The sequence below is a fragment of the Polyodon spathula genome, chromosome 1, assembly GCF_017654505.1.
Source record: "Polyodon spathula isolate WHYD16114869_AA chromosome 1, ASM1765450v1, whole genome shotgun sequence".
Taxonomy (NCBI): domain Eukaryota; kingdom Metazoa; phylum Chordata; class Actinopteri; order Acipenseriformes; family Polyodontidae; genus Polyodon; species Polyodon spathula.
The window spans coordinates 63,976,530-63,990,174 of NC_054534.1; the positions used below are offsets into that span (position 1 = coordinate 63,976,530).

Consider the following 13,645-nt stretch of genomic DNA (forward strand, 5'->3'; position numbering starts at 1 on the left):
GCTGCCAGGAAAGTGTAGGCTACTGTGCCAGAAATTAGTTTTCTTTTCTTTCTTTTCTTATCAGTTCATGAAGCCATTTTAATGTGCCCTTACTGTTGGTATAGTGGTGTTAAGGCATCCTATGTGTAAAATATGTACACACATTGAATATGTCTTTCAATGAATAGGCCCATACTGTAACCCTAACAAGCACTGTACATCCACACCAGTTTTTAAAGGCATACAAAATGCAACCGATTGCAAGATGGGATAATAATAATGAACAATGACCTTCAGTAGAAAACCACCTACCCCAGAGTTACAAATATTACACAGTTCACTAAGTATGCACTTTCCTGTGGGTTGGAATGAATCTAGCACCCCACAGGCTCAATGTATGGCATGTTGTGTGGATCAGTTGTGTTTTGATTCACTGGGTGTAACTTATTTCTTAAAGAGCAAGCTTGTTCAAGGAGGTACTATACTTGTTTCACTCCATGCCCAGTTCCTGGATAGCAATGAGAGAGCCTGTCAGTCTTGACTGGTAACTGAACAAGACAAAGACCCGTTTGTACATTCTTAAATATAAACCCATATGTATAAGAAATGCGTTCAGTAATCTGTTATCACCCCTGAAGAGAGCACTGCACAGTAAAAGGTAGGTATTTTCTATTTCTAGTTTACATATATGCAGGAAATAAATTATATTATATATATATATATATATATATATATATATATATATAATATATATATATATATATATATATATATATATATATATATACTATAGATCGGATATAATAGCTAGCCCACCCGGGGTGGGAATACTAGACCACCAGGGACACACTGGTACAATTCCCTGTTTGTTTATCAAAGGTAAGGAGAAACAAATAGTTAACACGTGGACCAATGCATTATTTGTTACCAGTGCACGTTTATTTTTGTATTGTCGTCTAACATGTAATGAACGCTGAAGTTTTTTGTATTTCATATTGTAAAAGCATGTTTGTAGTTTTTCTTCGATGAAACGGTGATATGCATTTGGCATCCACACGCCTGGACCATTATTAAACTGTCTCTCCTGTTATGTCCGCTAAGTATGTATGTGTACGCGATGTTATTACGAATACAGTACCACCAAATATTCTGTAGCTTACAGCACAGCGTACAGTTTGCTATTGGTTCACTTAACGTTTCCATAATAGTAATATAATATATAAAGAAAATGTTATGCCATGTTTATTAAGGGTACGTTTTTCTGTAACCGAATGTTTGCAGTGATATTTTTTCATACTGTAAATTTATTTTGCTGTTACTATAACACCTTAACTCCTCCTCAGTGTGAGAAAATGAAGGCACCGCTAGCGATTCTTGCTTTCTTGGTTGGATTCCTGGCAATAGATGCGATTCCTTCCAGTCGTCTGTCATGTTACAAGAAGATTTTAAAAGACCGAAACTGTCACACTATCCCTAATGGAATTGAGCCGCTTAGACCTATCGAAAAGGCTCTGCAGGACCATTTCTGGGAGGGTGAAGGCTGTGAAATTGTTTGCTACTGCAATTTCAGTGAATTGCTCTGCTGTCCAAGGTAAGCTAACTTTTTTTTTTTTTTGTTACCAGATGGAGCCCAGGCCAAAACTAAAACAGAATATTCCTTCTGGCCATACGTGTTGGGTTACACCACCACACAGGCTGGCTGGCGCCTCACGGCAAGTGAGGTGAAATTCCTCACAGCACACCACAAACAGTGGGCGCATTGTAATAACGGTTTTACTATATCCAGTCCAGTTTGCAGTAGACATAAAAAATAAATAAATAAATGAACAAATACCCCACTATTCTGTATCATTTGCTTCAAATAATATTCACTGTGCAATTCTTAATACCATGGATATCACTGCCACTTAATTAGAACACACTCCATCCCCACTTGGCATGATAATGGTTTCCTCCCTTCCCCCACCCCTAAAATGTAGTGTTACAACACATTCCTTGTCACATGGCTGGAAGCTAAATCTAAAGTGGGATAGCCTATGCAGCATAAAGGAATACCCCCTAGCAAGTGGCCTGAAGGCATCAGATGATTAGAGGGTATTTGCCAAGCACTCCCACCTTTCACATCCAGAGTTCAACAACTCTACGAAATCAAGCCACCCTGACCCTAACCCAAAACCAACCCAACCCCAACCCTAACCTGAACCAACCCCGGCCCTAAAACCTAACCTTAAACCAATACGTAACCCTAAACCTATCTATTAAGAATCACCTGATACCCTCAGGACACTTTCTAGGGGATGTCCCTTTGTCCTTTCCAGAAAGAACAAAAAATGTCTTGGTTATATATGAGCATGTAATCATTCTGAGGCTGTGGAGCTACATTAGCTCAAACCAGCTTGACCACAACAACCGCATGCAGGCAGTGAAAGACTCATCAGTCTAGGAGAACTGCTGACAGATTAGAACTGTCTGTCAAATGCATGTCTTTGGTTATTCAGAAATCAAAAAAACAGACAGACCACCACTCAAGATTAGAAAAGCTAATAATCTCAACAAAGAATTGAAAGCTTGTTTGTAGAATGTGCCAGATCGAAATGCACAAGGCAGGATTTATGTGGATCAGAGTAGCGTGCTACATTTTTTAAGTCAGGCACCTTAAGACTTCTAGAAATGTCTAAATGCTGGCAAACCACAGCATAAATCCGTTATCATTTTACTGTATATAATTTAGTTTTCCAAACTTTATTTCAACGTTGACTCTGGTGAGGGTGCCCCAACATTTCTAGCCCTTTAAGCTGGCTCCAGCCAAAGCACAGGAATGCAATCAAACGAAGCACAGCAGTGCTGTGAAATGCTGTTCTGCTTGTATCCAGACTACTGTTAGGAAACTCAATTGATCTTTATACATCAGTCAAAGTAAACCCACACACATTGGGGTTTCAAAAGTATCCTATATATATATATATATATATATATATATATATATATATATATATATATATATATATATACTACATGGATGAAGGCTATATTTGCATCCTGAGCCATTAGAAAAAAAAGGCATAATACCACAGTAGCGACGTCAAAAAATGATAATTCCTCTAGAGGAAATATACTTGAACTTTGACCTGTTCGACTCCTCGAGACCATCACTTTCGATTCAAACACAAAATGTATCATTATCAATCACTTGACAACACCCACAGTACGGAAATGCTCATTAATGATCAAAAAAGATGTAAAGCTGGTACATTCATATCTCAGAGAAACTGGAGAGGAAGCGGAAATTAAAACAAGGTAAAGGCAATCATCCAAATAAAGTGGAAGCACAAACGGATAACGACAGAGAACATCTGTACAGCACTGAAACACTACGTTTAAAAAAACCCAACTGTACTGCTGAACCTCGTCTTCTTTAATATTAACATCACAAGGGTATCCATGTATTGCAAAAAATAATAGATGGGCTTCAGTGAGTTACAGGAAAATAATTCCATCTAAGGTTTCTGTGACAGTTTATAAACTACTCAACCTTCGGTCTCGTAATTTAAGATGTCACAGAAACCCTAGATGGAATTTGTTTCCTGTAACTCACTGAAGCCCATCTATCTATCTATCTATCTATCTATCTATCTCTATCTATCTATCTATCTATCTATATATATATATATATATATATATATATATATATATATATATATATATATATATATTATATATATATAGATATCATATATATATATATATGATGCATTGTCTAACGTGCATTATGAAACTGTAGCAGGGGAGGTACTTTTTAATACTTTCTAACATGGATAATTTACAATCTTTTTCAGGGACATTTTCTTTGGACCGAAGATCTCCTTTGTGATTCCCTGCAACAGTGCATAGAGGGATCTGGATAAAATCGACAGACATCAGGATTTTAATCCAGACAGTGAAACAGAAATACAGTTTTATTAGTACTGCCTACCAATTTTTTTTTTTTTTTACATATATTGATGTAGTGCAATGATAGGACAGTATGTTTATAATTTGCTAATTTTTTGTACAACTTCTTAGTATTGGTCACATTAATGTAGGATCTTTTCGAGGGAGCTCTATTTTCAGGCACAAAAGTAAAATAATACATCTTTTAGTCATTAATAATACAATTATCTACTGATTATGCAGAAGTACTTTATGCAAAATATTTCACAAGCCAATAAAATAGCAAGGTATAGCGAATGTAGAACTTTTCTGACCTGTTGTTTTTGCAGTTTAAAGTTATAAACATGTTGTAGAAAACAATTATTATTTTTATTAAAACTGTATGTTAAGTAGTGTCGCTAGAATGCTCATAAATTACAGGGGTAGAACACAAAAACAGAAACATCTGCCAAAACATAGCCGATATGGTTTATAATCACGAGCAGTCGGGACAGCACTTATTCAACCTGCTGGCTTTTTAAATTATTCTGCACATGTGTTGACCATTCCTTAAAAAATACTGTCTCTTCTTCAGAAAAGGGGGTCTTAACAAAAACAGAAGCCTCAACCAGGAATGCATGTCATTGATACCACTTACCAAACCCAGTAACACATTAAGGAGCTATGTCGCAGTGCAAACAATTGCAGCTGTAAAATCCAGGCAATTATTTTGCACTGCGGCCCAAGAGCAATGCAAATTACTCAACACGTACAAATAATGAGCATCACCTGTGAATCGGTAGCGGCTGCACTTACAGCCCAGAGTCAGGAGTAGAGCTGTTTGAGATTTGTGGAGAGCGAAAATCAAACCAAAGCAAAAAAATTATGTCAGAGGAAGGGCAGCAAAGACCTCTTTGCTAACGGAAAAGAAAAAAAGTTTTCTGAGGAGCTGAGCGTCCTCACAGCTGTGATCACGCAGATCGAAATACATTTGGAAAAGTTATTTGGAAAAGCCTCAGCCAGCAAGGAGGCCATATGGTCCTCTAGAGTGGAGAAAGTCAATGCTCTCCGTTACCAGGGGGACAGAACCAGGTGATGAAAAGGTGCAGTTCAGCTATTAGGTCTAGGATGACCTGCGGAGTGAGACAACAATGCCTTACCACCACGTTCCAAAGTGACCCTGGGTTTGACTATGCAGTGTCTTCTCTGTCTTGCCCTTCTCGACGAAGGTTTACTTGCCTGTCCTCCTCAAGCGTCACCGCATCAGGAAGTGTCACAGCAGCCATCTTGAGTCCAATGACAGGTCTCTGAAAGTGTGTGGTTTTATCTGGCTCTTATTTATTCACTTCTACAATGTTTTTGCACCTTGTAAGAGAAGGTGCAAAGATTTTGGAGGGATCAGTAATTGCCCAAGTGCAAGGCAAAATCCTTATATCTCATTATGTTTGCGACTGCATAGTATTCCAGATCCCTGGCCACTTCCATGCAAATCACAGATTTTGTCCACAATATGGATGTTTTGCAGCCGCAAATCACTTTGTGTACCCTTACAGAAGTTGTGAGGGACTGCCATGGCTTCTCATTTTGTCAGCCCTTCATGTTCAGATTCCATAGTACCACCAGAGTATGATTGTATATTGACATTCATATTGAGGTAACAAAAATGGTGCTTTCTTTGTAGTCAAAACATGAAACCAAAACATCCACAAAAAATTCTGTGTGCAAGTCCTCTATTAACAGAACACTTTGGGTGGTTTTGATTACAAGGTATTATGCAGCTTGAGGGCATGTCAAATGCAATTCTAATAACATTTCTGGATGCCACAAAACATAATAGTTTTTTGTCAATAGGTATTTGGTAAGTTCCAGAAACACTTCAAAAAGTGATATTTGCTTATGTATAAATTATCATTAATGAGTGCATTATGTAACTTATAATCAGAAATATCTCTATATATGGGTAACAGAAGATTACCTAAATCTATATTAGAAATGGTCAACTGACAGGTCAGGACAATAATTATGTTTACCAAATGTTTGAATATTGTTTTTAAATGCTGAATAATTTCCCAAGCTAACAGTAAATTGATTTAATTCTATAAAACTGCATATTGTAAAAATAAGCAATTGGTGAATCAAGCTACTAAATGGCAGGTTTTCTCTCAATTTTGTAATTATTAACACATTTATATATTATAAGTATTTACTAAAACATTATACAGAATACTTTGGAACAGAACACAGTACATTTATGTGTGCAGTAAGACTACCTTAATGTACTGTATGCCAGGTATTGCAACCCTCCCTGTGGATATTTTGACTGCATGTCTCACAGCTAAGAATGGGAGTTTTTATGTACATAAACAAAGCAGCCTAAGTTTGTAAACCTAGATTAAAACCTCAATTGTTAGTAGACAACACAGGTAATGAAACTTGATTGAAACAATCAAAGTAAATACAAACATACCACCTCCAAAGATAATTTAGCCAGAGATTAAAACAATGCAAGTTGTTTTTTATTGGTCAACACAAGTAATGGTAATTCACTTAGAAAAACATAGAATACAGGAGTGTACCAAATGCAAAGACAATGGGACTTTTATACAAATAGCAAACTTGTGAGTTATTTAAGTAATATTTATTCAAAGTGTGTTTTTGTGAATACAGTTTGATATGAAGCATGAGGTCCCTGTTATCCAGAAACCAAAAAGTCACATGATCACAATATGGCAGCCATTTTAGATCCCAGGTCCCAAAGTGGAGCTCATGCACTTAGAAAAAAAACATAACCTAAAAGCAACATCACTGCATGCCCCATTAAACTGTTTATCTCGTTATTCAGATTAATTACAACTAATTCAGAATTCTTTACCATTTTGGATAAATATATTATCCATGCAATCCGAGTTATTTATGTTTTTACCCCAGTAAGAGTAACAGTTCAACTATTGCTTTCATCAGTGTTGATAAACATAAAGATTTGATAATTATACAATGTACTATTTGTCTCCAATATAAAACAGAACATCTGAGAAAAAGGTTTTCATGTATAAGCTGTCTCTTCAATTGTATCTTGTAATGCATGAAAATCTACATAGGTGATATGTTTGTACATTTATTTTCAGTGTAACTATCTTTTCTGCATAATTTATCCACCTTAAAAGGAAATAGTAAAGTGAGTTTAGGACAACATGTTGGGTGGCACGTTGGAAATTCCAAGTTTGTCTAATGTGGAAAAGATACTAAAAAAATAAGTAACAAATATAAGTTACGCATACATAAATGCAAAAATAAAATGATAATTATTGACTAAAAATCCACTATAAAATAAGGGGAAAAGTCTTAAAGCTTAACGTATGCATAATTATATATAGCTGCAACACACATAGGAAAATTCACTTAGAATTACTGTTCGTTTTATTTCATACTGCACATTACAAACAGAAATATAAAAAACAATTCAAAACAAAGCATTAATAGCACACTTATCATATACAAACGTACATGTAACGTCAACTGCCTAGCAACAAGCCTCCTATGTTGGGAATGGACTATTTCAATGCAGCAGGTTTGTACATTTGAGAAAGAGGAAGACTCATGAAATTAAGACTTCAGACTTAAGCTGACGGAAGCAATTACCCTCTGCAGTACCAATTAAAACCGTGTGCTGCTTTATATATAAAAAATGAGAAAAAGCAGGTTGCATAGAGGATTTATATTGTACCCTGACAGCCCCCATAAAAATGAGGGAGGAGGTTATACAGTATTTGTTAGCCTATTTGTTTTCCTATGGGTCTCTCGCTGTTATCGCAGCCCTTGATATATAGCGGATTTATATTGGACCCCCGACACCCGCAATATATCGAGAGGGTGGTGTACAACCAATGAATGCAATTGTCCTTCAGGTCAAGTTCTTCTCATTTTTTACTGTGCACAGGAAATATGTTAGGGTTTCCTTCTCATCCACCGGTATTGTCCTAAAGTGGCAACCAATTACCTGTTAAAGAAGAATTAAGGAGAATTTATTTTTTTTAAAAAATTAATAAATAAGATCTTCACATTGAATCAATAATTATCCAACACTGCATGAAACATGTAGTAACAGCAATAGCTATACTGTGCAATACATTCAAAAAATGAAACAGATATAGAATATCCTGAACGAAACTCTATGCAGGCTACAATGAAAACATATACAGTGCCTACAGAAAGTCTACACACCCTTGAATTTTTTTTTCACATTTTGTTGCGTCAGTGCCTCAGAGTTTCACGCATTTAAATTAGATTTTTTTTCCACTTATCTACACACCATACGCCACACTATTAAGGGGGCAAAAAAATGATTGAGAAAAAAAATTATATAAAAAATACAAAACTGAAAGATCATAACTGGATAAGTCTCCACCCCCCTGAGTTAATACTCGGTGGAAGCACCTTTGGCAACAATTACAGCTGCGAGTATGTTGGGATAGGTCTCTACCAACTTTGGTCAAATATTGCCAAATCTAGGTGTGCATTTTTCTTTACAAAACTTTTCAAGCTCTGTCAAGTTCCTTGGGGGGCGTTGATGGACAGCAATCTTCAAGAAATGCCACAAATTTTTGATTGGGCTTAGGTCGGGGCTCTGACTGGGCCACTCAAGGACATTTACCTTTTTGTTCCTTAGCCACTCCAGTATAGCTTTGGCTGTGTGCTTTGGGTCGTTGTCATGCTCAAAGGTGAACTTCCGTCCCAGTTTCAGCTTTCTTGCAGAGGGCAGCAGGTTTTCCTCAAGGACTTCTCTCTACTTTGCTCCATTCATTTTCCCTTCTATCCTGACAAGTGCCAGTCCCTGCTGATGAGAAACATCCCCATAAGATGATGCTGCCACCACCATGCTTCACAGTAGGGATGGTGTTCTTTGGGTGATGTGCTGTGTTGGGTTTACACCAAACATAACGCTTTGCATTTAGGCCAAAAAGTTTTTGTCACATGGCTACAGAATCTCCACAGTGTTTTTTTTGCATACTTCAAATGGGATTCAAGGTGGGCTTTCTTGAGTAATGGCTTCCTTCTTGTCACCCTACCATACAGGCCAGATATGTGGAGTGTTTGGGATATTGTTGTCACATGCACATCTTGACAAGTCTTGGCCATAAAACCCTGTAGCTCTTGCAAAGTTGCCATTGTTCTCTTGGTAGCCTCTCTGATCAGTCTCCTTCTTGCTCAGTCATCAAGTTTAGAGGAACAGCCTGATCTAGGCAGGGTCTTGGTGCTGCCATACACCCTCCGCTTCTTAATAATAGTCTTGACCGTGTGCTGCCATACACCCTCCGCTTCTTAATAATAGTCTTGACCAACTTTGTCCAAGGGATATTTTGAAGGCCCTTTGATCATTTTTTTATGCACTACCCAGCAAAGGGAACCTGATCTGCTGCCTTTCAACAACTTTGTCCTGGAGTTCTTTTGAAAGCACCTTGGTGCTCATGGTTGAGTCTTTGGTTTGAAATGCAATTTAGGATTGCTTCTAAGATATTCAAGCTATTTCACTTTCTATTTTTAATTAATTTTCTGGGGTAAGATGTTGGACGTTGTGGGGTAATGTGTAGATAAATGAAAAAAAAACAATGCATTTTAATTCCAGACTATAAGGCAAGAAAAGGTGAAAATATTGAAAGGGGGTGTGGACTTTCTATAGGCACTGTGTGTGTGAATGACAACTGTTCAATGTTAAGGCCATTAACATATTTAAATAAATAGATAGATAGATAGATAGATAGATAAATAAATAAATAAATAAATAAAGAAGAAATGTCATTGCCAAGGCATACCTCTACTAGTTGTGCTTTGTTTAGTCCGGGCCTCGTCTGTAATTTGAAATGTCTCTTGTACCGTCTCAGTGTGTTTACTTGTAACTGGAACAAGTCAACCTACAAAAAATAGAAGAATGATAAACTGGTAAAAAAAGAGCAAATACCACATCCATTATTTCAATACCTGTAAGATGCATTGGACCTTGTCGAACTATTTCTTACCTTCCCACATCAATTGAAATAACTTCCAGCTCTTTTTTTCTGGATTATTAACTGCTTTGGGAAACTGCAATCTATCCTGAAGCCTTTTTACATTTTTAGCTGCAGTTCCTAGAATTAGCATCTTCATTCTTTCCGGTCAGTTAGTAGCAGGTGCACCACGATAAAGGTCACTAGATGCACCTACTACTCTCACTCGAGTGTTCCTACAAGCTAGCTTTTATAGACAGTAGCTGCTCAGGTTGCTAGGATACGGATTGACTGGTGTCACATGCAGCAATGTCATTTACAAAGCATGAATTCATGACCTACAGGTTTTAGACAGGTTTATTTTTGTATTTTTAGACACCATTAATGATTTTTTTTTTTTTTTTTTTTTTTTTTTTTTTGCAAAATGATTACAGCATTTGTAATTTTATACAGCAAATCAAATACCAAGACAGCTCTGGTTGTGTGCGGAGATTAATTCTTTCTTTATGTTACGGTAATGTTACTATAAAAATTGTTTTTATTTCAAGTTTAACTTAAGGGTGGAATTTTATTTCTGGAATGTAATTGAAAAATCACAAAGGATTCGCACAGATAACCCAACAAGAAAGTCTCTTCGAAATGGGAAAATGAGAGAATGGCAAAACAGCACAAAAAAGTACGGCAAAATTGTTTAAAATTAAAAAAGAATGCATATACAACATCATGATACTAGATATTAAGGAAACAATTCAAAAACATTTTTTAAAATATAAATGCAACTGTGTATAACACATGTATAGAACAAAAAAAAATGTGAAGCCTTGCTGTTTAGTGGTACCTGCTGTATAATAATTCACACAACTTTTAAAAGTTGAATGTATTAAGCATCCATGCTTCAGTAAAACTCAGGTTTGGTTGTATGCTAAATAAAACAAATAAAATACAGTAATACGCTGCATATCCAAGTAAGGGGACCACAGTAAGGGCGGACAGTCACACAATTATTGTTTTGAGATTGAGCTTTTATTAGGGAGCTCTCCTAAATCCCTTGTTTAGAAAGACACAGGGTATTAATGCTTGTGACAGAGTAGCCGTCAGCCATGTGGGTGCGTGCATTAGCTGCTGAGCGACTGGGAGATTGAGACAGAGGTTGAAGTTGAAACGCCCTACAGACAAACAGTATTATTTACATGTCAACACACTGAACAGCTCACGTGATACACTACTAGCAATGGCAGCGCACAGAGCACATAGTGTAAAAAACTTTGGTAGGATCTACAATATCTGAACTAATCTTCTCTGTTCAATAATAAACATTGCTGAAGAGGTTGATCATGGCGGATAAACGGATTGGGCAGATATGCGACAGATTATTGTACTTGTTATCAAAACAAACAGTAAAAATAGCAAATATCAGAGAGCAGTCTATTACGTTTAAGAACAGTAGGGTTTCTGTTTAGCAGCACATATTAAAGATTACAGCAAACCAATTAGCACAGCCATTATACGAGCACTGCTGCAGTACCTCTGGGGATTGAGTGTCAAGGTCAGGTGACTCTCCTCCATCATCATCATCACTGCCCTTCCTCCGCCTTTTATTTCTTAAACTCTGAATTAGACTTTTGTGAAAATCACAAATATACAGATGCCTAGCCTAGAGGGAAAAACATATATTATTATAAAAAGCAAGAGACTTTTGCTTTGTATTTTTATAAAATGTTAGCATAGGTGGAATTTGGAAAAGCATGCGAAAAACACATTTAAATTCTGCCAATGATGTTGGGCCTACAAGGCCTGACTCAGAAGAAACAATGACAATACATTTCTCCTTCACATTTTTTTCTTCTTTTATTTGTCCCACTCCTGGACCATTAGGTAATGAACCATTAACAATGAACTGTATTTAACAATTTACATAGGTCTCAAATGTGCATTTTTGAAAGAAACACAATGTTATAGCAAATGTAAGTTTGTTTCAAAACATGACATCTGGTACTACTTTAGGTTATATAAAGTTACCATTTTCTATACCTTATTCTCTGGATATAAGTTACACTTCCTGGGTTATTTGACCTCGGTGTTATCTGGGACAAAGCATGTTACTGTCTAACAGCATGCAAGTCAATAGGAGGAGCATCTGGTTGCTTTTGACAGGAAATAAACCATTGTAGGGGTGAGGACAATGTAACCGTCCAGGTGAAATGACCAAGCAACTACAACACTAACTGAACGCATGATTGCAAACAGAGATTTCTGTATTACTATAACTTTTACTTTCCAAACTAGGAAGACAACAGCTAAACATTGTACAGTATCTCCTTTCATTACAATAACACAATGGAATAATGTAAGAATGCACATATTTGAAAGTCTTCCCATTACGGACAGTGACTTCAGTGAAACCTGTATTAAGCTGTCAAATGTAACTACAGAATACAGTTGTGTACCAAGTATACATCTTAAATATTTGTTAAGTGTTTTCATTCAGAAACCATAACATTACATGACCACATTATAATGTAGTAACTTTATTAGGTCACAGGTCAAAGGGTATAAACTGGAGGCATTCCCATAAAATTAAAAATATAAAGCTGCCATCTCAATGGGTTTATGAGAAATCAAAAAACGTATATTGGGTCAGATTCTCAATTTGATTGCATAAGATCTAGTGTTCCTATAGTAAAAAACAGTTTGCTTACATTCCCCAAAAGCGTCTTTTTCCCTTTTTGAGAAAAAGATCCATACATCTGGTATAACCGCAGTAGTAGAAAAACAATACATTTCATCAGACTTTGCTTTTTGCATGTGTATCATTTCTAGTGTTGGAAAACTTTTTTTTTTTTTTAAATCTTATGGGACCAACTGAGTTATAACTGTGTTTTCTATTATTTCAAAAATTAACTTCTGATCCATGAAACATACTACCGACGTGGTGAACAGTACTTACACTTTTGTCGACAGCTAGATTAATTTTCTTCTGGGCGACGCTTTTCTGTATTCTTTTGCTGAAGCTGGCATTTCCTTTGGGTTTGTTACACCTCTCCCCTTCCTCTACCAGACAGCACAGCCCCAAGCTTGGGCCAGAAACTATGCCTCCGACTCTCTCGCCTTCCGTGTAGCCCCACATTACTTAAAACAGTTAATCTGTAAAAAAATAAATAAATAAATTAAAAATGTCTAAACTGCGAAAATAACCTGTCTGGTTTACTTCACTCTGTTGTCACGTCAAAAAATCAAAAAACAAACGGAGATACTATTGCACAACATTTTAATTCCTCAATTAAGGTTGTATTTATGTTATGTTCTTTCATTTAAAACAGGATTATTCCAGTTGCAATCTAAAAAAAAAAGCAAACCATTGATCCAGATGTCCACCGGTGCATACAACATAAAACGTAACTTTTCATATGAAATATAAAACAAAACATAAAAAGTTAATTATGTATAACCTTATATTTTGATTTACTTATTTCTTCCACTGAAGATACTTCAAGGGCAGTTTGAATTAAATGTTGCCAATGAGGAAATAGCAGGTTTTTCTCAGCTGACTTTTTCGTGGGCAGGTTTTAGTTAACCAGGGTAATTGTGGGTATTGTGGTCATTCTTGTAAAAATGCCTCATGGCATTTATAAAACTACAATCCCCACAATACAGTTGCTGGTTATTTTCTAATCCAGATTTAAAGAATGTTAGTGAACACGTGTTTTGGGTTCAACACATTCTTTCTTTAACACAGACAGGTACGTTTAGTTACATTGCATTATAGTGCAGATTAG

At 36.3% G+C, this 13,645-nt stretch overlaps 1 protein-coding gene across 1 annotated transcript; it reads right to left on the minus strand.

The window, feature by feature from the left end:
- Window positions 1-7,691: 7,691 nt before the first annotated feature.
- Window positions 7,692-13,426, minus strand: LOC121320792 (histone deacetylase complex subunit SAP30-like). The gene is made up of 5 exons (XM_041259430.1): window positions 13,319-13,426; window positions 12,817-13,013; window positions 11,395-11,523; window positions 9,699-9,797; window positions 7,692-7,885 (listed from the first exon to the last, which is right to left on the minus strand). The coding sequence occupies exons 2-5, from the start codon at window positions 12,994-12,996 to the stop codon at window positions 7,790-7,792; spliced, it is 504 nt and encodes a 167-aa protein (XP_041115364.1). The 5' UTR covers window positions 12,997-13,013; window positions 13,319-13,426; the 3' UTR covers window positions 7,692-7,789.
- Window positions 13,427-13,645: the final 219 nt, after the last annotated feature.

What these genes read in the sequence shown, in the direction of transcription:
- LOC121320792 (XM_041259430.1), bottom strand. Translation starts at nt 12,996, where the DNA reads ATGTGGGGCTACACGGAAGGCGAGAGAGTCGGAGGCATAGTTTCTGGC. An exon ending in ATCTAGCTGTCGACAAAAGT is followed by an intron (nt 11,524 to 12,816) that starts GTAAGTACTGTT and finishes TTTTCCCTCTAG; the next exon opens with GCTAGGCATCTGTATATTTG. An exon ending in ACAAAGCACAACTAGTAGAG is followed by an intron (nt 7,886 to 9,698) that starts GTATGCCTTGGC and finishes CTTCTTTAACAG; the next exon opens with GTAATTGGTTGCCACTTTAG.